The 23,769-nt window shown below is 70.1% G+C and overlaps 3 protein-coding genes across 3 annotated transcripts; 2 read left to right on the top strand and 1 right to left on the bottom strand.

The window, feature by feature from the left end:
- Nucleotides 1-42: 42 nt before the first annotated feature.
- FAM131A (family with sequence similarity 131 member A) lies at nt 43-5,842 on the top strand. Its single transcript, XM_075506989.1, is given in 7 exon segments — nt 43-469; nt 471-514; nt 2,236-2,360; nt 3,490-3,583; nt 3,867-4,049; nt 4,256-4,384; nt 4,826-5,842. Coding segments are annotated over 7 exon segments (1,077 nt in total). The 5' UTR covers nt 43-413; the 3' UTR covers nt 5,272-5,842.
- Nucleotides 5,843-7,121: 1,279 nt separating this feature from the next.
- LOC142412204 (heat shock protein beta-7-like) lies at nt 7,122-8,770 on the top strand. Its single transcript, XM_075506994.1, has 3 exons — nt 7,122-7,263; nt 7,894-8,045; nt 8,582-8,770. The coding sequence occupies exons 1-3, from the start codon at nt 7,122-7,124 to the stop codon at nt 8,768-8,770; spliced, it is 483 nt and encodes a 160-aa protein (XP_075363109.1).
- Nucleotides 8,771-9,013: 243 nt separating this feature from the next.
- On the bottom strand, nt 9,014-23,545 carry CLCN2 (chloride voltage-gated channel 2). The gene is made up of 23 exons (XM_075506996.1): nt 23,448-23,545; nt 18,662-18,818; nt 18,030-18,161; nt 17,792-17,920; nt 17,115-17,248; nt 16,948-17,025; nt 16,751-16,829; nt 16,020-16,145; nt 15,865-15,949; nt 15,641-15,742; nt 15,473-15,557; nt 15,240-15,395; nt 14,713-14,782; nt 14,424-14,534; nt 13,973-14,186; nt 13,743-13,876; nt 13,483-13,620; nt 13,283-13,432; nt 13,134-13,207; nt 10,119-10,157; nt 9,814-9,918; nt 9,652-9,738; nt 9,014-9,568 (listed from the first exon to the last, which is right to left on the bottom strand). Exons 1-23 carry the CDS (start codon nt 23,496-23,498, stop codon nt 9,362-9,364), a joined length of 2,643 nt encoding a protein of 880 aa, XP_075363111.1. The 5' UTR covers nt 23,499-23,545; the 3' UTR covers nt 9,014-9,361.
- Between the last annotated feature and the right edge of the window lie 224 nt (nt 23,546-23,769).

Raw genomic sequence — 23,769 nt, 5'->3', positions numbered from 1 at the left:
CATCCCCCTCTTCCTCTTCCTTCAGCCCCCCTCTTCCTCCATCCTCCCCGGCTGCCTTCATCCCCCTTCTCCTCTCTCTCCTCATCTCCCCTTCCTCCTCTTCCTCCCAGCCTCCCTCTCCCCATCCTCCCCTTCCGTCCTCTTCCTCAGCCTTCGTCCCCCTCTGCCTCCTCTTCCCCAGCCTTCCTCCCGCCCTCTCCCTCCTCCCTCCCTCTCCCCATCCTCCTCCTCTTCCTCCCCACCTCCCTCCTCCCTCCCCCTCTCCCTCCTCTTCCTCCCCCAGCAGTGACGTCTCTGGACGTGCTGCTCCCCGGCCCGGCGCAGGCACCGCTCGGGGCTCCCGCACCGCGGCCCGGCCCGGCCCGGCCCGGCAGCTCCCTCCGGCGGGGCGCGGGCGCTGCCCGGGGCCGCCCATGCGGCCGGGGGGCGATGCGGGCGGCGCGGAGCCGGCGGTAGTGCCCGCACCGGGGCCCCCCCGGGAGCATGGGCTGCATCGGCTCCAAAACCACCATCGGTGGGTGAGCGGCAGCGGGCTGGGACCGGGGGGGGGGGGGGGGGTTTGGGGCCCATGGGGGGTCTTAGGGTACGGGGGGCATAGGGGGGCTTGGGGATGTGGAGGGAGGGGGCGCTGGGGGGGGGCGGGGAGGCTGCTGAGGCGGGCGCGGGGGTGACGCGATGAGGGTGTCGGGGGCTGGGGGATACGGGAAAGTGGGGGGCTGCTGTGGGGGAGCTGAGGGTCTAGGGAGGGGGCAGCGGTGTATGGGGTGGTTTATGGGGGCCGGGGGATATAGGGAGGTACGGAAGTGGGGAGGGGAGCACAGAGGATCGGGGTGCCTAAGGATTGGGGGGGGGATAAGGGAGCTCGAGGGCTCTGGAGGACTCGGGTGCGTATAGGGGGATGGGGGCTATGGACAGACGGGGGGTTGGGGCCTGGGGATGTGCTCTGGGGCAGCTGGGTGGCCCAGGGGGTGCAGGGAGATAGGGGGGTGACGATGGGGGGGACTGGGGCGATTGGAGGGGCTGGAGTGCAGCTTTGGGGGAGCTGTTAGGTGGTGTGGGGGGTGCAGGGGCCTGGAAAGGGGGTGTGGGACTGGGGTGCTGGACAGAGGCCTGGGGGGGTACGGAGGTGCTATGGCGGGGGATAGAGGTGTTGGAGGGGCTATTGGAGGGGCTGTGGGGGATGGCAGGGGTGTGCTGCCGGGTGTGGGGTGCCACAGGTTGCTGTGGGGGTGCCGCAGATGTCCCGGGGGTGCTGCAGGAGGGATGGGGGCGATGGGAGCTGTGGACGTCATCCGAGGGTGTTCTGGGGGCTGCGGCCGGTGGGCGCCAGGACGGTGCTGGGGGTGTTGCAGACACGCTGGGGGGGCCCTGGGGGGGGCTGTTGCTAGGGGGCAGGGGTGTTGATGCTGGGGCATCACCACGGCGTGCCCCTGCCCACAGCTGGAGGCGGGAGCAATGCTGTCGGCAGCTTCTCCAGGAGCCAGGGGCTACCCCCAGATAGGGGAGCACCATTCGCCCCCCCATATCCCACCTCACGGCTGGTTTACGTCAGCCGGGCCCACCTCGGTGCAGGGCGAATGAGGCTCCTCAGGGACATCCTGCCCCAGCCCCTTGGAGCTGGCCTGGCCTCAGGGCTGCATCGACAGGGGACCCTCCCTGGCCCCGGTGCTTGAGAGTCAGTGCCCAAGGGGGCAGGGACCCATCCATTTGGGGTGCCGGTGCCAGGAGGGCGGGCTGTCGGAGTGGAGGACGCGTGCAGATGCTTTTATCCCCCCACCTCTTTTTGCTCCTTTCCCTTCCGCCCCAGAGATGGGGAACTGGGGAGGGGGGTGTTGGAGAGGGGGGTGTTGGAGAGGGGGGTGTTGGAGGGGGGGTGGAGGAGTCCCAGCCCCCCGCAGCATGGCCCAGCGCCTCCTCCCTCCATGCACCCAGCGCCTGGCCCAGTCCGTCCCCCCCAGCCTGGTCCAGCTGCCCCCACCCCTCCGAAACAGCCGCCAAGCCAGGATGGGCGCCCGGTCCCTGGTGCCAGGCTGGGGCCGTGCGTTACCGCTGACACAGGCGAAGAGTTGCCCGGGCGTGAGTCACCTGTGCCGCAGCCCCCGGCTGCTCCAGCGTGGCCCTGCAATGAGTTGTGTCTGGTCTCAGACTGGGCGAGAAGCCGCTACCCTGGGGTGGGGGGCTGAGGGGGCTGCCAGAGGGACAGAGGTGCTGATGCCTCCCCGGCTCTTCCCACAGTGGCCGTGGACACAACGCTGTGCGTGGAGTGGAAGGAGGTGAAAGCGCTGTCGCCGCTGAGTGCTGCCCGCCCGCTGCCCCGCCTGGCACGCCAGGCCTCCTTCGACAGCCAGGACTTCCTCCAGGTACTGCCGAGCCCAGCCGTGCCCGGCCAGGGTGCCCATGTGCCGGTACCCCACAGCGGGGCACCCATCCTGGCCGTGGCCGTGGGCACAATGGGCTCTGCTGCCCTCCGCCCCGCTGCCCGCCTGTCTGTGCCAGCTCGCAGCCGGCTCCGGGGCTGCTCTGACGTCAGCCGCGAGCCGGGCTGTATCCTGGGAGAAATCAGTCCATGGTGCCTCGTTGCCATGGCAATGCAATTTGTTGCGCGCCTCCAAATCCTGCATCGCTTCCCCCTGTGGCCACGGGCTCGGGGCCTGGCACGGCCGGGATGGGCAACGGTGACACGTGGTGGGGTGCCCTGGCACAGCGGGTGCTGCCAGGGAGCGGTCACTGGGGAGCCCGGCCACGGTGGCCTTGCACACGTGCGTGTGTGTGCACGAGCTGGGGAGGACGCTCAGTGGCACCCACTAGCACAGGGCAGGCACGCGCGCGTGCGTGTGTGTGTGTGTGCGCGCACGTGTGCAGGTGCATGTGTGTGTACAGCGAGTGCACGTGTGTGTGCAGCACATGCTCGCATGGAGGGTGCACGGTGAGCACGCGTGTGAGTGCGGTGAGTTCACGTGTGTGCGGGGTGAGGGTGGCCCTGGCTGCAGTGAGCGGGTGTGTGAGTGTGCGTGTGTGTGCAGCAAGTGCACGCGTGCGTTTACGGCCAGTGCGTGTGTATGAGTGTCTGTGTGTGTGTACACTGGGTTACGTGAGTGGGCACGTGCAGGCGTGTGTGCACCGAGCGTGTCTGTGTGCGCATGGGCATGCGTGCATGTAGAAGAGTGCAGGTGTGAGCGTGCACAGTGCGTGTGCAGGCAGTCGCAGCATACAGGTGTACTCACAGCGTGGGAGCCTGCACACAGGCAGGGGTGTGCCTGTACCCACCACCCTGCGTGTAGCGGCTGTGACCACCCCTCTGCACACATGTGCGCGTGTGCCTGTAGCACACGCGTGTGCACAGACACCCCAGGCCCCGTGGGGTGGGCGCTGAGTGGGACTGAGCTCCCCCCCGGGGCACGGGGCTCCCAGAGGGGGACTGGTGGCAGGCAGCGGGCAGGGGGTGGGCAGGGCGGCCGGGGGTCCTGACGCCCCTGCCCGCTCCGGCAGGTCAATGTTGAGGACACTGTCGAGATGCTGCCCAAGTCGCGGCGCGCGCTGACCATCCAGGAGATCGCCGCCCTGGCCCGCTCCTCGCTGCACGGTAACTGCTCGCCTGGCCCGGGGCGCAGGGGTCCCCGGGGGGGGCATCCGGGGAAGGAGGGGTCTCCTGTGGGCGAGGGGGCTGGGCCTCTTGGGGAGGGCATTGGGGTCACCCCTCTGGGGTTTGGGGGGCTCAAGGTGTCCCTGGTGGCACCCAAGAGGAGGGCATGGGGGTGCCAGGTCCCAAGGGCTGGAGGTGGAGGGTGCTTGGTCCCAGGGTCACAGGCTCCATGGAGGAGACTCGGGGTGCCCAGGGGGTGCTGACGCAGGGGTACATCCCGCAGGCATCTCGCAGGTGGTGAAGGAGCACGTCACGAAGCCAACGGCCATGGCGCAGGGCCGCGTCGCCCACCTCATCGAGTGGAAGGGCTGGTGCAAGCCGGTGGAGCCGCCCGCCGCCCTGGAGAGCGCGTTCAGCTCCTACTGCCACCTGAGCGAGGGCGAGCAGGAGGCACGCTTCGCTGCCGGTGGGCACCGCGCAGGGCACAGCCGGCGGGCACGCTCCCCCACCGCGGCCGAGGGCAGGGGCGGTGGGGCGGGTTGTCCCCATCCATCCATCTGTCCATCCATCCATCCATTGGTGCCACGGCACCGTGGGCACAGAGGTGCCGGGGCAGGGGGATTTTGGGGGCACCTCCTGGTGCGCGCGTGACCCACGCCTGTCCCGTGCCAGGCGTGGCGGAGCAGTTTGCCATTGCCGAGGCCAAACTGCGAGCCTGGTCCTCGGTGGACGGAGACGACTCCAACGACGAGTCCTACGACGAGGACTTCATGCCCTCCACAGAGAGCTCCCAGCCCGCCGGTAAGCGCAACGGGGAGCGGGCACTGGCCGGGCGGGCAAGGTGTCACGCTGCTGGTGTCAGCGTCCTGCTGCCGGTGTCCCCCTGCCAGTGCCAAGGGTTGAAGGAGCGGGGTGCCCGATGCCCAGCCACGTTCCCCAGCCTGGCCACCCCCGTATGGGGCAGTGCCCCTGCCTGGCACCAGGGCCAGTGGTGCCCGTGCCGGGGATGGGGAAGCCCTGCAATGCAGCCCCCTCCCCAGTCCCAGGGTGTATTTTACTTGTCCTTTGGTGGTCACCAGTGCCACGCACGCAGCAATTTGTGGGCAAAGGGGGCATGGTGCCTGGCACGGGGCTGCTCCCATCCCACTGCTCCCATCCTGCGGGGCACAGGGCGGGGGGGCAGCTGGCAGCCCCCAGTGCCATCAGCCCCGGACTGACCCCGGGCATCCTGGTTCCCCGCAGATCTGCCCGTCACGGTGCCAGCCAGCGCGCTGCTGCGAGACCTGCTGCAGGGCCACCTGTGCCAGCTGGGCGTGCGTCACGGCTCCTGCGAGCCCGAGAGTGACTCCTCGCACACCCTCTCCCCCGAGACCCTCTGCTCCAGCCTCTGCAGCCTGGAGATGGTGTCCCCCTCCGAACTCACTGCCAAACTGCTGGGCTCCCTGGGGGGCGAGGACCTGCTGCTGCCCAAGCTGCCCCCCCCGGCCAGCCAAAGTGCCTTGCGGGGCCTGGCACGGCTCCGGTGCCAGGACTCCCTCTACTCCGTGTCCTACACCGAAGCCTGCCTCTTGCCCGCCGAGGACGAGGTGGTGCTGAGCAAGGACTTCCCGCTCCACCGGAAAGTCTCCGACGTCGCCTCCTCTGGGGTGGCATCGCTGGAGGAGGAGGAGGAGGCCGAAGAGCCCTGATGCCCCCCCTGGGGTGCCCTGCCTCTCCTGGCGGGGGTCCAGCCCCCCCAGCCGCCGCCCCCTGGCCGGACCCCGTGCTGGCCGAGGCACAGGCCCTGCCGCCGCTCCCCCTCGCTAGCCGGGCGCAGGGGGGGGTTCGGGGGGCCACCACAGCCCCCCCCGGCCAGTGTGCCCCCGCCGTGCCCCGGCCCCGCTTGGCCACATCGTTGCCCTCCTGGATTTTTGCATGAGAGCGGGGAAGGGGCGCGGGGAAGGGCTTAGGGAGGTCCAACCCCTGCCCCCATGCCCACACGTGCCCCCCAAAACTGACGGGACTGAATCTGCGGGGCTGGTTGTTCGCATGTTCCCCCCCAAAACCACCCCGGGGTCCCCTTTCGGGCACGGACCCCCTGCCCCTTGGCATGGCTAAATCTCTCCGAGTATTCTGCGGTGCCCCCGCCCCATGCCCGGCACCCTCGGCTCGGGGCGGCGGGGGGAATTTGGGGAGCGGGGAGCTTTTCTTCTCTCTCCCCGGCCGGCTTTTATCGGACTGAGTTTTATACTGTGAACTGCTGCCTCGGGGTACGGGGCCGGTGGGGGGTGCCGGGGGGGGCCACGGATGTGCCGTGGTGCCGGGGCTTTCTATACTTTTGTACGCACGTGGGGCCGGCACGGGGAGACTGCGGGGCCGGGTGGGGTCGGGTGGGCATGGGCCCCCAGACTGGGGGCTTTGGGCCACCAGTGACAGCACCCCCAAGCCAGCCCCATGGCGGGGGGCTCAGCCGGCCAGGGCCCCTCAAAGTCTGCCGTGGGGCAACGCGGGGTGGAGAGAGGGGGGGAACCGACGTCCCTGTCCCCGAGTCACTCACCCCTAGCAGGGAACCAAGTGCCTACACGAAGGGCGACCAGCCCCCCCGTCCTGGCCGGGGGTGGCACCCCGGCTTGGGGGCTCCCCAGGGCTGTGCCGGGGGTCCGGGCACGCCATTTGGGGGAGGAATGCCAGTTTTTGCCAATGCTTGTGCCCCCCCTTCCCGCATGGCACGTGTTCTCGTGGGGCCGCTCACCCGCTGCATGCTGCTCCTCGCCCAGCCCGGCCACAGCCCCCCCAGCCCCGCACCCCCCTGAGCACCCGCTACACCCCTGCTCCCGCACCCCCCCAGCACCCCCCATCAACCTCTGCCGGGCACAGCACCCGTTCCCCCTCCCCGCCGTGGGGTGCCTGGCATGGGGCTGGCTCCCCTCTCCCTGCATGGCCAAGCTGGGGGTGGGGGGGTGGGTGCGTGCAGGGACCAGCAGGCCTGACACCACGATGATGGGCTCCCTGCCACCCACCACCATCCCCTTTCTGGGGACAGCAGAGGCTGCCCATGGCACTGGGATGGGCTGGGGGGTACCGGCTGCCTGCAGATGGGTGGGGGGGCTTTGCTCTGCACACGCGCGTGTGTGTGTGTGCGCGCACACCTGGGTGTATGTGCATGTGCACGCGTGTGCGTACCCGCGGGAGCTGCCTGAGCCCCCCGCCCCACTGCGGCGGTACCTGTTGGGTGCCCACACCCCGGCACCCCCCTCCTCCATCCCGCCAGGTCTCGAATAAAGTCCATCGTGCGAGCGCTGCGCCGGACGCCTCTTCTTGCGGGTGGGGGGGCACCTCCTCCCCGGGGGGCCGGGGGGGGGGGGGGCAGGCCGGAGGTGGCAGCGGCACGTCCGTCCCCCCCTCCGCGTCCCCGCAGGGTGATGGCGAGGCCTCGGCCCTTATCTCGCATTCCTGGGGACGGGGTGCCTAATTATGGGCATCTGGCGGTGGCGGTGGTGGCAGGCGGCCGGCCCCCTCCCCGTGTCCAGGGCCTTGGGGGGCGCAGGCGGCAGGCGCCATGGCCTCGCTCGGCTCGGCCCCCGCGTACCGCGCCGAGCGCATCGGTGCCTACGGCCAGGGGCATGGCGAGCCCCGCTTCGAGGGCGACCGGCGGCATGGCCCCTTCGGGGCACGGGCACATGAGCCCTTCGGGTACCCAGGTACCGGGGGTGGGGGGGCGGGGGTCCCTGCTACCCCAGGGAGGGTCCCCCCCCAAGGGTTATCCCTGGGCACAGCATGGGACCCACCCAGCACAGACCGGGGGGACGGGGGGAGCCCTGACTGTCCCCCAAGTGCCCCATGGCTCTCTGGACTGTTCTCCAACCCTCTCCCCCTAGTTCCTTTGGCCCCCCCCCCAAGTCCCCGGTATCCCCAGTGTCCCTGCTGTCCCCAGGTCGTCCCCACCGTGTCCCCAGCTCCCCCTTCCCCAGACCCTTCTGAGCCTCCCGGTGCCCCCAGACCCCTCCATGTCCCCTCCCTCCCCTCCCAGACCTTTCTGGCTGTCCTTATGTCCTCAGCCCCCTGACCCCTCGGTGTCCCCTGTTACCCTCCCCACTTGCCCCCAGAGGCCCCCAGTAACCCCAGCCCCCCCAACCCACTCCCCCGAGACTTTCCTGGCCATCCCGTGTCCCCAGCCTCCCGCGCCATTCCCTCGCTGTCCCCAGGTCATCCAGCGGGTGCCCCCAGACCCCCACCCAGTGTCCCCAGCCTCTCCCACAACCCCCAGTGCCCCGGCCCCTGGGCACCGTGCCCCCTTGCCCCCGTGCCCGGCAGCCCCCCAATGCCCGCAGGGTCCCCAGGCGCCATGTGCCCCTGCTGCCTGGGCACCTGGGTGCGTGCCCAGGGTGACACCTACCAGGTGGTGGCCGACGTCAGCCAGTTCGAGCCCCCCGACATCGTGGTGACCACCTCCAACTGCCACGTCGCCATCCAGGCCGAGAAGGTGAGGGACCCCGGGGGGCACCATCCCCCCCCCGCCCCGGGGCAACGGGGGTTGTGCCCCACGGCAGCCCCTCCTGCAGGGGGGTAACTGGGAATGGCCCCTGCTGGCACTGGGGTAACTGGGAGCTGCCTCTGCTGGCACTGGGGTAACTGGGAATGGCCCCTGCCAGCAGTGGGGTAACTGGGAGCTGTCCTCACTGAGACTGGGGCAATTGGGAACTCCTGCCCCCTTGCATTCTTTGCTGGTGGGGGGCAATTGGGAACAGTTCCTGCTGGCACTGGGGTAACTGGAAATTACCCCACCCCCAGGACTGAGACAACTAGGAGCTGCTCTCTGCTGGCAATGGGGTAACTGGGAATTGCCCCTGAGGCACTGGGTAACTGGGAACTGCCCTGCTGAGCTCTCTGCTGGAGCCAGGGTGACTGGGAGCTGCTCCCTCACTAACACTGGGGTAACTGGGACTGTGCCATGTGCTGCTGTGCCATGCCGTGCTGTGCCACGCCGCACCCCACCACGCCAGCGCTGCCTCCCCGCAGGTGGCTGAGGACGGCACCGTCTGCGACACCTTCACCCACAAGTGCCAGCTGCCCGAGGACACGGACCCGCTGTCGGTGAGCTGCGCCCTCACCGAGGCCGGCACGCTGGTCATCACCGCCCGGCGCCGTGCCGGCACCCGCCCCGGCGAGCCCCCGCAGCCACTGTACCGCAGCGAGGCCACACTGTGACCTGGCAGCGGGTAAAGAAAGGCTTCTCGCCGCAAGCGGTGCCAGCCCCGCTGCCGTGGGGAGGCTCGGCCGGTGCCCGCTGGCCGTGCCCCCTCCCCGCCTCCGGCCCCTCGGCACTCTGGCTCCGTTTATAAAGTCCTTTTATTAAATTAATATAAAAATCTCTGTATTTACATGGGGGTGGGGCGCACAGTGGCGAGGTGACAGGACCCCTCTTCCCAGCCACGAGGCGCTGGGGAGGGGGGCAGTGCCTACCCGTGTTCCCTTGGGCACCCCCACCCGCCGCCCCTCTGCCCCACGTGCCGCCCCGAGCAGGGACGCTGGGGTGCCCGTGGGCGGAGGGGTGAGGGCGGTGGCGATGCCGGGGGGCACCGGGGCCGGGGGCGGCAGAGGTAGCGAAGTGGGAGTTGGCAGGGAGGCGGGGGGCACGGGCAGGCTGGGGGGCACCTGGCCAGCCCCGGCACAGGGCGGGAGCAGCGGCACTGCATTGAGGGTGCCCACCCCTACGCCGAGCCCGGCACAGGGCGGGCATCCCCCAGCACCCGCCGGGGGCCCCTGCGGCGCCTGGGGACACGGGGAGGGAACCCCATCTCACTGGCCCTTGGGGGTGTCATCATCGTCGTCGCCCCCGGGACCGGCCTCGCGGGGCATGGGGTGGTGCTGGTGGCGGTCCCAGAGCTGGTGCAGGGCGGTGGTGTCGGGCTCGCCGGCGCTGGCGGTGCTGTCGCGGAAGCTGGCGAGCGGCGGGCGCACCTTCACCCCCTTGGCCGTCAGCGAGCCCTCGATGGCCTTGCGCAGCTGCGGGCACCCCAAACCCGTGGGCAGGCGGCTCTGGGTGCTCCCCCACCCCATGGCCCCCACCCCACCGCCCCCCCGCTCACCTCCTTGAGGGACACCATGCCCACCAGGCGCCCGATGCTGGTGACGTACGCGTGGTCCAGCCCCAGCAGCGAGAAGACGGTGTGGGTCTGCAGGAAGAAGGGGCTGAGTTGGGGGTCCGGGGGGATCTGGGGGGGGGTCCGGGGCGGGGGGTGCGGTCACACCTTGTGCAGCGAGGTGTGCTCCACCAGCTGGAAGGGCGCGGGGTCGATCTTGGCGCTGCTGAAGTCCACCAGCTGCTCCAGCTGCTGCTCCTCCCACTCCAGGATCTGGGGGAGGACACGCCATGGGGCAGGGCGGGGGGGCACAGCCCCCCAGGGTGCCAGCAAAGGCCCCCCACCCTCCCCGCACCCAGCACTGCGGGGGCATTGCCCCCCCCCCCATGCCTTGGCACCCCGTTGGGATCTCCCCGGTCCCCGTGGGCAGGGAGGGTCCTGCCCGCCCCTGCCCGCCCCTGCCCGCCCCTCACCTCCGCCGGGGTCATCCTGTCACCCAGATCCATCTCCTCCTGCAAAAGAGGCGAGCGTGAGCGGCCTGGCAGGGCAGCGGGCAGCAGGCCTGCACGCCGCTGCAGGCAGGGCGCGGGCAAGGCAGGGCAGGCAGTGAGCCGGGCACGGGCAGGGCGCAGGCAGGGCAGGGCAGGCAGTGAGCCGGGTACGGGCAGGGCGCAGGCAAGGCAGGGCAGGCAGTGAGCCGGGTACAGGCAGGGCGCAGGCAAGGCAGGGCAGGCAGTGAGCCGGGCACGGGCAGGGCGCAGGCAAGGCAGGGCAGGCAGTGAGCCGGGTACGGGCAGGGCGCAGGCAAGGCAGGGCAGGCAGTGAGCTGGGTACGGGCAGGGCGCAGGCAAGGCAGGGCAGGCAGTGAGCCGGGTACGAGCAGGGCGCAGGCAAGGCAGGGCAGGCAGTGAGCCGGGCACGGGCAGGGCGCAGGCAAGGCAGGGCAGGCAGTGAGCCGGGCACGGGCAGGGCGCAGGCAAGGCAGGGCAGGCAGTGAGCCGGGTACGAGCAGGGCGCAGGCAAGGCAGGGCAGGCAGTGAGCCGGGCACGGGCAGGGCGCAGGCAAGGCAGGGCAGGCAGTGAGCCGGGTACGAGCAGGGCGCAGGCAAGGCAGGGCAGGCAGTGAGCCGGGCACGGGCAGGGCGCAGGCAAGGCAGGGCAGGCAGTGAGCCGGGCACGGGCAGGGCGCAGGCAAGGCAGGGCAGGCAGTGAGCCGGGTACAGGCAGGGCGCAGGCAAGGCAGGGCAGGCAGTGAGCCGGGTACAGGCAGGGCGCAGGCAAGGCAGGGCAGGCAGTGAGCTGGGTACGGGCAGGGCGCAGGCAAGGCAGGGCAGGCAGTGAGCCGGGTACAGGCAGGGCACAGGCAAGGCAGGGCAGGCAGTGAGCCGGGTACGGGCAGGGCGCGGGCAAGGCAGGGCAGGCAGTGAGCCGGGTACGGGCAGGGCGCAGGCAAGGCAGGGCAGGCAGTGAGCAGGGTACGGGCAGGGCGCAGGCAAGGCAGGGCAGGCAGTGAGCCGGGTACAGGCAGGGCGCAGGCAAGGCAGGGCAGGCAGTGAGCCGGGTACGGGCAGGGCGCAGGCAAGGCAGGGCAGGCAGTGAGCCGGGTACAGGCAGGGCGCAGGCAAGGCAGGGCAGGCAGTGAGCCGGGTACGGGCAGGGCGCAGGCAAGGCAGGGCAGGCAGTGAGCAGGGTACGGGCAGGGCGCAGGCAAGGCAGGGCAGGCAGTGAGCCGGGTACGGGCAGGGCGCAGGCAAGGCAGGGCAGGCAGTGAGCAGGGTACGGGCAGGGCGCAGGCAAGGCAGGGCAGGCAGTGAGCCGGGCACGGGCAGGGCGCAGGCAAGGCAGGGCAGGCAGTGAGCCGGGCACGGGCAGGGCGCAGCGAGGCTGCGGGCAGCACGGCAGCAGGCGTCCGGTAGGGTGCGGGCAGCACGTGCAGGCAGGGTGTGGGCAAGGCGCAGGCCGGGTAACGTGACTGGTTGAGAGGACATAGGTCAGGCCACGATTGGCCAAGGTGGGACCAGCCAGGCTTGTGATTGGTGGAGGGAAGGCACGCTATGCCATGATTGGCTGAGCGAAGTGGGGCGTGGCTGGCTGAGAGGCTCCGGGTCACGCTATGATTCGCCAGGAAGGTTTGGGATTGGGAGGACGCACGCCGTGATTGGCTGAGCAGAATCGGGACAGTCTGAGATTGGCTGCACAGACATGGGCCAAACGTGATTGGCCAAGCAGAATTTTGCCAGGCCCCTGATTGGTTCAGAGAATCCATGCTGGGCTCCGATTGGCTGAGAGGAGCCATGCCCAGCCTGCGATTGGCTGCAGCTTACCGTGATGGAAATGCGGACGTGTTTGGCCTTGCGGTAGGCCGTGCCCTGCGCCTGGCGCCGCGCGGGGAGAGACAGCGGCGTTAGGGCGGGGCGGGGCGGGGCCATGGGCAGGGACGGGCAGGGACGGGATGGGACAGGCAGGGACAGGCAGGGAAGGGAAGGGATGGGATGGGATGGGATGGGATGGGATGGGATGGGATGGGGTGGGATGGGGTGGGATGGGGTGGGATGGGATGGGATGGGGTGGGATGGGAAGGGATGGGACAGGCAGGGACGGGCAGGGAAGGGATGGGACGGGATGGGACGGGATGGGACAGGCAAGGATGGGCAGGGAAGGGATGGGATGGGACAGGCAGGGATGGGATGGGATGGGATGGGATGGGATGGGATGGGATGGGATGGGATGGAATGGAATGGGATGGGAAGGGAAGGGATGGGATGGGATGGGATGGGATGGGATGGGATGGAATGGGAAGGGAAGGGATGGGATGGGATGGGATGGGATGGGATGGGATGGGATGGGATGGGATGGGACAGGCAGGGACAGGAAGGGAAGGGAAGGGATGGGATGGGATGGGATGGGATGGGATGGGACAGGAATGGAAGGGAAGGGAAGGGAAGGGAAGGGAAGGGAAGGGAAGGGAAGGGAAGGGATGGGATGGGATGGGATGGGATGGGGTAGGATGGGGTGGGATGGGAAGGGAATGGGACAGGCAGGGACGGGCAGGGAAGGGATGGGACGGGATGGGACAGGCAAGGATGGGCAGGGAAGGGATGGGATGGGACAGGCAGGGATGGGATGGGATGGGACGGGCAGGGAAGTGATGGGACGGGATGGGACAGGCAAGGATGGGCAGGGAAGGGATGGGATGGGACAGGCAGGGATGGGATGGGATGGGACAGGCAGGGATGGGCAGGGACGGGCAGGGAAGGAACAGGATGGGATAGGTAGGGACAGGCAGACATGGGAAGGGACAGGCAGGGTTGAGCAGGAACGGAAAGGGCTGGGGCAGGATGGGCAGGAGTGGGAAGGGAAGGACAGCGATGGGCAGGGACGGGCAGGATGGGCAGGAGAGGGAAGGGATGGAAAGGGACGGGAGTGATGGGGAAGGGTGGCGGTGGGTAGAAAGGGCCAGGCGGGGCCGGGCAGGGCCGGGCGCTCACCTCGGTGGGCTCTGCGGCAGCGTTGGCACAGAAGAGGCTCTTGAGGGCGATGCCAGCGTGGTCGGCGGCGCCGGCTGCGGGCGGGGAGGGGGTGTCAGTGTCAGCGGGGGAGTGCAGGCAGGGGCCGGGGGGGCCGGGCGCAGACTCACCGGGGGGGGTCTCGGCCAGGCTGCTGGGCACCCGCTTCAGCGCCGGCTTCAGGGGCTTGCGGGAGGCAGCGCGGGCAGGGGCGCCCGAGGAGGCCTCCGTGCTGATCTGTGGGGGGACGGGGTGCTGGGGGCGTGGCGGCGGGGGGCACCCTGACGGGCGTCCTCCGAGGCGGCTGCCCCCCTCACCTGAAAGCCGATGCTGGCGTCGGAGAGCCGGTGCCGGTCCTCGGCCAGCGCCTTCTGCCGCAGGGCCTGGAGCCGGCGCTGGGGGCTGAGCTGGTGGCAGAGCAGGGCCCCCACCTGTGCCCGCTCGATGGAGCCCAGCAGGATCATGGACTCTGCCGGCGGCAGCGAGGGGTCGCGTTGGCTCCCGACACCCCCTTCGCCATCGCCCCCGCCCCGTGCCGGCACACCCCATGGCTGGGGCGGGTGCCGGCACGGCCCCCTGCCCGCGTCTCACCGGCCGACTCCACCAGCGGCAGGCTCTTCATCTTGGTACTGTGCAGGATGTGCTGCAGGTCCCGGTACTTGCAGTTGAGGGTGACGTAGCGGATGTCCCGCACCATGATGTCCTCCACCCGCACGTTGTATTTCCTGCCCGGGGTGGGAAACAGTGGCCTCAGGTGATGACGCTTCCTCCCCTTACGCCTGGTGAGGGGCTTGGGGACAGGGCAGGGGACACACGCTCACTCGTGGTGGCCCCAGCCCAGCTCAGGGAGGTAGGGCAGCTTCTTGATGCGGATGATACTGTCGTAGAGAGAGGGCTGGAGGCTCTGGGCCACCGCGTTGGCCAGGATGACGGCGATCATGACGGGCAGGATGTGCGAGATCTGCCCCGTCAGCTCGAAGACAATGACGGCCGTGGACACCGTGTGGGTGACAGCGCCCGACAGCGCGGCCGCTCCTGTGCCCGTTCCCGGAGACACGGGGGCTGCTGTCAGGTGCTGCCTGCCGGGCTGGATCGCCAGCCCTGGGGCATCTGCCACACCCTGAGCCTTTGAGACCTCCCGGGGACATCCCCGAGGGTGGGATCACCCCCAGTCCCTGGGACACCACTTCAGCCCTGGGGAACCCACCGGCTCCTTTGGAGCGCCTCCAAGCGATGCCCACCGTGGTGTCCCCGTGCCGGCCCGGTGCTTACCCACCACGGCGTAGCCTCCCGGCACAATGCGGTAGGTGTTGCTGTCGGCGTGGATGCCATCGGGGAACCAGGCTGCCATGCTCTCCCCCACCAGGCGCCCGAAGGCTGCCCCTGCCCACAGAGAGGGGCTGGGAGCGGGCGCAGGGGGTCTCCCGGCACCCGACCCAGCCTCACGCCCTCTCCTCTGCCCTTTCCCTGCTGGTTAAGGGGACACCTGGGGACACCCAGGAGCGCCCCAGCGTGGGCTGGCAGGCAGCTCCCTCCTCCTGCACGGGGTACGGGCTCTCACCGATAACGAAGACGGGCATGAACGCTCCGCAGGGCACCGGGATGGTGGTGGCCAGGGCCGACATCCAGAACTGCACAGGGGATACAGGCACCGGTTAGTTGCCCTCCCCAGCCCAGCCCTGCCTCCTGCCCCAGCTGGCCGCCGTGGAGCAGCACGTGGCCACCGCACTGTGCCACGGGGCAGCCCTGCTCCTCCCAGGGGACGCCAGGCCAGCACCTCCCCGGTGGCACCTGCGGGCACCTGGCCAGGACCTCCCTGGGCGCACCTGGCAGCACAGCTGGCACCTCCCCGGTGGCACCTGGCCAGCACCTCCTGCTGGCACCTTGGTGGCTCCCAGCTAAGATCTTTCTGATGGCATGTCGGTGGCACCCAGCCAAAACCTTGGTGGCCTCTGGGAGCAGCCACCCCAGTGCCTCCCAGTGCCACCTGGCTGGCAACCACCCAGCACCTCCCTGGTGGCATCCAGAAGCCCCTCCCCAGAGCCTCCTGGTGGCACGCTGGGGCTGGCAGGGGCAGGAGGCACCCACCTTCATGAGGATGAAGACGACGAGGGTGACGAAGACGTTGGAGCGGGGATGGTGCCAGGCCTCCAGGATGCCCAAGTACTCGAACTCGTCGCTGAGCCCCTGCTTGGCCCATGTCTGGTTGTCGAACAGCGTCACCAGGGTGTCCTTCTGGGTGAGCTGGCGAGGGGCAGGGGTCAGCCGGGGCTGGCGGTGGCCCCGGGGTGGGGACTGGTGTGCCACCCCACAGCAGGTACCTGGCCGGCCATAAACTGTCCGAAGCCAGGTGGGAAGGTCAGCGTGGAGATGAGCAGCGTCACCAAGGCAGGGAAGAGCAGGCGCCTGGCAGGGGGGCACGGGGTGGGGGGTGACGCCGCTGCAGCCCCACTCCACCGCCCCGGCGCTGGGGACCGCCAGGCACCTACTTCTTCATGAGGAAGCGGTTGATGGTCTTCTGGCGGCGCATGAACTGCACGATCTTGCGGTTGAGGTAGACGAAGAGCGCACCCCCGAAGCCGCTGGCGATCCTGGGCAGAGGCGGGGGGGGTGAGCGCCCGTGTGTCCTGCTGCCACCACCACCATCACCACCACCGTCACCGCCACTGCTGCCCTGGGGCCATGGGACGGGCACCACGGCGGCCGCACTCACCCGATGACGGCGAAGGCGGGCAGCTCCTGCAGGTCGAAGGGGAAGTCAAGGCGGAAGCGGGTCTTGAACAGCGCTGTGATCGTCTCTGGGGGGGCGGCAGGGGTCAACGGGGCCGGGCGAGGGGACCCCCGTGCCCCCCACCCTACCAGAGGTACCTTCATCCTTGTTCCAGACGGCGAGGACGCGGAAGATGAAGGCGCTGAAGGTGGCGGCAAAGAAGCCGCGCCAGTAGTTGCGGACGGCAAAGAAGGTGGAGGTGACCTCGATGCTGAAGAGGACGCCTGGCACCGGGGGGAAGCGCACAAGGGAGGCGGCGAAACCCAGGCAGGCCCCCGGTGCCTGGCATGCTTCCCACCCCGAGCCCGTGCTCCTGCACGGCCCGCAGGAGCCCGGCCGGCCCCACGGACACACTATGGGGCGTTTCGAGGGCTTCCCTGGCAAAGCGCGTGGCCGGTCCCCGGCTGGCGGCAGCGGGCACGGCAGAGCAGGAATCGGCGCGAGCAAGAGGGTAGCGCAGGGATGTGAGCAGAGACACGGCGGGTGGCGCTGGGGGGGGGGACGACGCACACAGATGGACGGACAGACGGATGGGGCAGCGCAGCAGGCAGAGGGCAAGGAAAGAGTTAGACACGTCACCAACCTACGGGCAGGGCTCAGCGGGGCCGGAGCGGGGAGCTCCCTGGAGCGCAGGGCGGCAGGGGAGAGGACGAGAGCAGACGTTACACCTCCGGGAGGATGGTGCCCACTCCTCCCTTCCTCCTCCCTGCCAAGCGGCACTGCCCTCTCCCATGCCAGCCGTGCTGGGGGTCCTGCTCGCCTCGCCGGGTGGACCCCGGTGCCCGAGCGGGATGTGTGGGGGGGTTTGGGGAGCCCGGGGTGACCCTACCTCCAATGGGGGCGGCGAAGCAGCAGCCGACACCGACGGCACAGGCAGCCGCCAGCATTTCGATGTTCCTCGCCTCATTCTGCGGGCGAGCCGGGGGTGAGCGGGCACTGCCCCCCCCATCCCCCCCGCCCCGGGCACTGCCAACCCTGCTGGGGGGCACAGGCGGAGCACCCCTGGGGCCAGCCTGTCCCACTCACCTCGTAGATGCCCCCGAAGAGGGAGAGAAAGCGGCTGAGCAGGGCTGCACACATGCTGGCGATGTGGACGAAGGGACCCTGTGGGGACAGCGGGGAGGCTGAGGATGGTGCCCCCCCCCCCCCCCCCCCCGACCCCCTGCCCGCCCTGCCCTGGGCGCTGCCCTCACCTCCTTGCCCAGGGGCATGCCGCTGCCCAGGGCACACGTTAGCCCGATCACCTTGGCCACGAAGGTCTTGAGGGTGAGGTACTCCTTCAGCACAACGCCCCGCAGGATGGTCTTCATCTCGGGGATCCCCGAGCCTGGCACCGTGGGGACAGCCCTGACCCACGGCCGTGGTGGGGGGGACACTGGGAAGCCCCTGCCTCATAGTTCTGGGGGGATCCCGGATGCTCTGCCATCCCCCACTGCCATAGGGAGACCCCAGAGACACCTCTCCCCACAGTACAGTCTGCAGGATCAGCCCCATGGCCATGTAGGGACACCCCAACCCATAGCCCTGTAGGGACCCCAATGCCATAGTCCACAGGAGACCCTTTAAAGACCAGCCCATAGCCTTGGGAAGACCTTCAGGACCCTCAACCCCATAGCCCAGGAGGACATCCACCCCCTAGCTCCCATGAGATCCTCTGAAGACCAGCCCATAGTTCTTGGAAGACCCCCAGGACCCACAACCCCGTAGCCCAGGAGGACATCCACCCCAGAGCCTCCAGGAGACCCTCTGAAGATCTGCCCATACCCCTGGGAAGACCCCAAGGACCCCCCAGCCCCGTAGCCCAGGAGGACACCCATGCAGCACCCCACAGCCCCAGGGAGGGACACAGGCAGCCCTCCCGGTGCCCTACCCACGGCTTGGGGGGCGAGGATCTGGGTGAAGCCAGCTGAGAAGGTGATGAGCACGGTGGGGTAGGTGACCCAGGCGAGGTACTGCAGCATCACGTTGGTGTCCAGGCCCCCGTACATCCACTTCTGGGCTGCGGGCACAGTCGGCGAGGCCGGTCACGGATGGCAAGGCGCATGGCACGGCCCTGTGGCACGGCCACCCCCTGCCCCCTCCCGGGGAGCCCACCGGTGCCCGCTCACCTTGGAGGCAGGTGGCGATGGCGAAGTCCATGGCCCAGCTGACCAGCGCCATGACCAGCCCCAGGAGGATGAGGAAGATCCAGTCCTCGCCCACTTTGGAGATGAGGAACCGCTGGCACCGCAAGGCGCAGACTGCGGGCACAAGGGCAGGCTCAGGGCCGGGCGCCCTGGGGATGGGCACACTGGGGTGGCAGGGCCAGGCTGGCAGGGACACGAGCGCTCACAACCGATGGCACCGACCCAGCACCGTCCGGTGCAGGAGCACCACCGTGCCCAGCCATCACAGCCGCGCTGCAAACACCGGCGGGCAGAACGGTGGGCTCTGGCTGCGCGCAGCCGCACGCGGTGCCTCCGGGCACGCACCTCCCGCCAGCGCGGCCCCCGGGCACGGCCCCAGGCAGAGGGGCTGGGGGCCCCCGGTCCCTGCGGTGCGCGCGGCTATTTTGGGCCATTGTGTCCCCGCTGCCCGGCGGGCAGGTGGCATTGTCCTCGGCGCCGGTGTCCCATGACAGCCGGAGAAACCCTACCCGCTGCTGCCGTGGCGGGGTGGGCAGCTGCGCCCGGACCATGTGCTGCTGTGGGGCCGTGCCCACCCGTGCCCCCCCCGTGTCTTCATCCCCGGTGGCCCTTACCGCAGCAGGGGGCACAGCGGCCCTGGGTGTACTCCACCAGCTTGGAGGTGCGGCGTGGCCGGGAGGTGCCCCCCTCCCCGTGCCCCTGCTGCAGCCGCAGCCGGGCCGCCTCGTCCTTGGCAAAGGTGCCCAGGTCCTGCGTGTAGCGCCCATACATCTGGGGGAGAAGGAGCGGGCAGGGGCGTCAGAGGGAGCTGGTACCCCGGCGCCCGAGCCCAAGTGGGGAAACTGAGGCAGGGGAGCGGCGGGCACGCTGGCATGGCCTCCCTGCGCTGGGGGCGAGGGGACAGGTGGCCGTGGCACCCCCAGGGGAAGGGGTAGCGGTGTGTCGGGGGACCCGCAGCCGCCCGCTGGGGCGTGGGAAGGGGCCGGGGAGATAAGGCACGCGGGGATCGATGGCAATCGCTTTGCCCACACGCCCAGCGCAGGCAGCTGGCGCCGCTGGTACCAGTCCCCGGCCCTGCCCAGGTGCCCCGGGCACGGGGCTGGGCTGGCGGAGGGTGGGGAAGGGCCTCTGGCGATAGGAGCATGGCCAGCCTGGCCGGGAGACTCTCTGAGGGCTGGTGTTGGGGTTGTGCTGGCGCTCTGCGGGCATATCCCCTTGGCATCACTAAAAGCAGGGTTGCCCCCCGGGAGGCAGGCTCGGCAGACCACATGTGACACGAGCTGGCTGGTCTCAGCTGGCAGCAGGGAGGCAGGAGGGCAGTGAGGGGGCAGGGCATACCCCCCATCCCAGGGGAGAAAGGGGCACAACATCGGGCATGGGTCGGTCCCTGGGCCGTGAGGAGGGGATCTGGGGAGCAAGGGGGTGCAAGGGGCTCCATGCCCATGTGGGAGACACCCCCTCCTCCTTGGGTGCCTCCTGCCTGGCCACGGCACGTGGCCTAGCCCTGGTGGGGGGGTGGCTCTGGCAGTGCCCCCCGTGCTGGCCAGGAGCTCTTTGTGCCCGTTCTCCCCGCTGAGCCGGGGGCATTTGTCCCGTGCTGGCGGGCACTGCCAAGGACTCGGTTGCTTGGTTTCCGCCTCGCTCCCCCCTGCATGACCTGAATGCCAAGTGCCAGAGGTTGGCCCGGCACAAAGGGAGGCTTCAGGGCCACGGGGGCCCCTGCCAGGCTCCCACGTCGGGGCGACGTGAGCCCCATGCCGATGGTGTGCCCACCCGCCGTGCCGTGCCGGCGCAGCGCGTGCCTGCCCAGCCGGGTTGCAGCCCCCCTGCCCCCCGGCACGGCCCGTGCCGGTGCCTGGCGGAGGGGCAATGCCACGGGTGGGCACTGTGCTTGGCACGTGGGCAGCCCAGCCCCGGCTGCCGGCAGCGGTGCCCGTCCCGGACGCCTGGGTCCCGTTCACACCCCACTGGCCTGCTGGCACGTGCCAGCTCCCTGTGGGGACAGCGTGAAGGTGCATTTCTCACGGGGTATCGCTCCTGCCCAGGTCCCTTTGGCAGGGATCAGAAAGCAGCCAGAGTGGCGCCGGGTGGATTCTCTGCTGTCTAATACCCGGGTTGTGCTCGGCAGTGGGAGGGAGGGTGGGGAGGCAAGCGGGGAGGGAGGGGGCACATTCATTTCCATTGCTGACCTCCTCCTGTCATGGATTTCCCCCCAAACTCCTGCTCAGCACAAGCTCAGTGGCTCCTCGCCCTATGGAAGGGTGCCGGGGAGAAGGCACGAGCTGGACGGAGATGCCAGCACGGCCACTTTGGGGGCCGGATTCAGCAACGACTGCCAGAGGAGGACCCCGGCCCTGCACGGGGCCCGGCGTTCAAAGGCTCCCTTCGGGCGAAGCTTGTTTCCTCTGGAAGATGAAACGGGCCGGCGCCCCGAGGAGTGCTGTCCCCTTGCCAAGTGCCTGCCTCCTCCAGCCCCGCTGCTGCCCCATGGCCAGCCCCGGTCAGGACCGGGGCACCCCCCAGGCTGAGTGCCCCCCGAATCGGCTCCGTACTCACCTCCTGGGGCCGTGCCAGAGGCTGGCACGCTGCCCCCCGGGGACTGGGGCACCCGGAGGGATGCCAAGTCCCAGGGGGTCCAGCCTGGTTGGGAGGGGGGGATTTTGCTCCCCCTCTGCCCCCTGTTTGCAACCAACCCCCTTGCAACAAGGAGGATGCAAGCAAAGGCGCTGTGCCACCCTGCTGATCCCTGCCACCCCATGTCACCCCGGTGCCCCTGTGCCACCCCGCTGCCCCATGCCATGGCCCCACAGACAGGGCATGGGACCCCGGGGGTGCCCCGTGCCAGGCAGCCCCAGCCACGGTGCCCGCATCCCTGGCATGGCCGCAGGGCTGTGGTGAAGGCCAGTGGTGGGCTCTCTCCTTCCTCCTCCTCCTCCCGCTTGGTTTATTTTTCCACAAAGGCCTTTTGAAACACAAACAGCCCCGGGACTCCGGCCTCCGCCATGAAGCAGCTGAACAATCACAGTGCCGGGCGGGCAGGGAGCGGGCACGGGGGGGGGACCTGGCGGGGGGCACCCACGGACACGGGTGCGGGCCAAGGCCGGTATGTCGGTCCCGGGTTCCTGCGCTGCAGGCACCGGCCGTGCCACAGCCCCCCGGGCCATGCCAGCCCACGGTGCCCGCTGCGCCTGGGCGATGCTGCGCCTGGGGCGGGTGCCAGCATCTGGTGCTGCCGTGTCCCCGTGCCACCCTGTCCCATAGCACCGAGCTTGCCTGGCAGCGGTGCCCACCTCCGCACAGCCGATGCCAGCCAACCTTCCCCCCAAAACCGTGATCCTGGGGGTGATATTTAAGGGGGGGGGGGGGGACTGGCAGGGAGCAGGCGGAGGCTGGGGGGGGTCTGTGTCACGCTGCCTGTCTTAGCCGGGCTCTAATCGCCCTGAGCGGCTCCACAGTGAACAAGGGCAGTTTGTCAAGCTTAATCCCCCCGCCCCGGGGGCCCTTTGCTCCCCGCCACGGCAGCCTGGCATGCGGGGGGCACCGGGGCTGGCATGCACCCCGGCACCCTTGGCACGGCCAGGGGTTCTCAGGGGCACCTGCCCAGCACGGGGTCCCCAGGGAGGGATGCCGTGGCCTGGGATGACCTTTAGGGCTGGGGCTGTGCCAGCCCCCAGTGGCACCATGGCCATGGCACCCCAGGGCTGGTGAAATCTGGGGGGGTAAGGACATGGGATGGGGACGGGGCTCTTTGGGCACAGCTGGGCACAGCCCTGTAGCCCGGCTGTGATGCCCCAGCTGTGGGCACGGGCAGCAAGAGCTGTCCCCAGGGCTGTCCCCAGAGCTGTCCCCAGGGCGGTCCCCAGGGCGGTCCCCAGGGCGGTCCAGCTTGGACCCGCCCGTGCCAGGCTCCAGCTGGATCCTGACCCTCCTGGCAGGTGCCGGCAGGAGCTGGTGGTGGCTCAGATGCACTGGGGAAGGCTGGGCACCCCTCCTGCCCGGCATGTGCCCAGGCGGCTCCCAAAAGCCAGGCGTGAGGCTGTGGGACACGAGCCTGCACCGAGCCTCACCCACGAGCCCCAGGCTGTCTCATGAGCCTCGCTGCAGGCCAGAGGCCGTGGGGATGGGCTCCCTGGGGTGTCCAGGGCAGGGGTGCTACCCCGCCCGGAGGAAAGGAGAGCAAAGTCTGCTGGCACCGTGCAAGGCTGGCCCAGCGTGCCTCTCCCCTCCCGCGCTGCCTGCAGGCTCCTCCGCCCTGCAGTGCCCGGCCGGGCTGGCCTCTCTGCCCACCCACCGTGGACACAGCCCTGAGGGGGGGCAGTCCAGCGCAGGGCGGGGGGAAAGAGGCGCTCCCATAGCTGGCATCGGACGGTGCCGCACAGCCCTGCTTGTGCCCCCAGCTGCTCACCAGCTCGGCCCTGCCGGGGAGGCACCACGGGGCTGATAAGATCCTGGAGACGCCCAGCACAGCTGGGGCTCCCATGGCCGGCCGGTGTGCCGCAGCCACCCGACAGCGATGGGGAAGGGGCGGCTTGGGGTGGGCACTGAGGGGGACCCCCAGACAAGTGCTTTGGGTGCTTGGAAAGACAATGCAGAGGGTGCCCGGTGCAGCAGTACCCTGATGCTGCCCTGTGCCCGTGTGCCAGCTGGGCAAGCCTCAGCGGGGCCGGTCCCGCTTGCAGCAACCGGCTCAGGCTCTCGGCAAACTCGGGCAGCCGTGGGCATGGGTCCCCTGCAGCGGTTCAGCCCCCGCTTCCCTGCCTACTTCCCCGGCCCTGCCTGTCTGAATGCTTTTGCCAGGGCAAAGTACCGGTTTGCTGACCCGCCCCGGGCACCGTCCCAGGCGGAGGCCAGGGAAAAGCACCTTTGCCCAGGATGTCCAAGGGCCATGGGCAGCGGAGGGGTTGCGGGCACAGCGGGGAGGGAGGCAGCCAGGCACCTTGGTGCCAGCAGAGAGGGCTCGGAGGGGAAGGAGTCATAAACGTGGGGCTAAGGTTGCAGGCAGGGGAGATACGCTATCTTGGGGGCAGAGGGCTGGGGACGCGCGGTGCAGGGGGTGAAGGGTGCCCGGGCGGTGCCTCTGGGAGCATCACCTCCCCAGCGATGAGGGGGTTTGGGGGGGGGGGGGGGTTTGAGGTGTGTGCAAAAGTCCTGCCCTGGGCGGGGGGGCTCAGCTGGGGTCCTCCACCGCCGGGGGGGCTGCGGGGTGACACCCCTGCCCCGGTGCCCTGCCCAGCCGCAGCCCGGAGACGGCCCCCCAAACCGGGCATCGCGGAGCTCATCGGCACTGCCCCCCTGAGCGCGGCAGCACCCCCAAACCGTCCATCTCCCCCAGGCGTGCCGCCGCGCCCCGCCGCGCCCAGTGCCCCCCCGGTGCCCCCCCGGTGCCGGTGCCGCACTCACCAGGGTCTGCTCGTACTGCAGCGCCCGCTGCGCCTCGCTCCCGGAGGCCATGGTGCCGCCGCTGCCGCCGCTCCTGGCCGTGCCGGTGCCGGTGCCGGTGCCCGCGGCGGCGGCGGCGGCGGCTCCTCCCGGGCCGTGCGGGGCGGGCCCGGGGCACTGCCCGGAGGAGGGACCGGCCGCGCTCCGCCTCCGCCGGCAGCGCCCGGGACCGGCAGCCAGCGCCGAGCACCCAGCGCCGGGCAGCGGGTACGCGGCCGGGGGGCTCTGCCCTGCAGCGGGGTCCCTTCCACCCGTGGTCTTTGCCCACAGGTGTCCCAGCTGA

This window comes from Mycteria americana, chromosome 7, assembly GCF_035582795.1.
Source record: "Mycteria americana isolate JAX WOST 10 ecotype Jacksonville Zoo and Gardens chromosome 7, USCA_MyAme_1.0, whole genome shotgun sequence".
In the NCBI taxonomy this organism is placed as follows: Eukaryota; Metazoa; Chordata; class Aves; order Ciconiiformes; family Ciconiidae; genus Mycteria; species Mycteria americana.
This window is presented reverse-complemented; position numbering and strand designations above follow the sequence as displayed.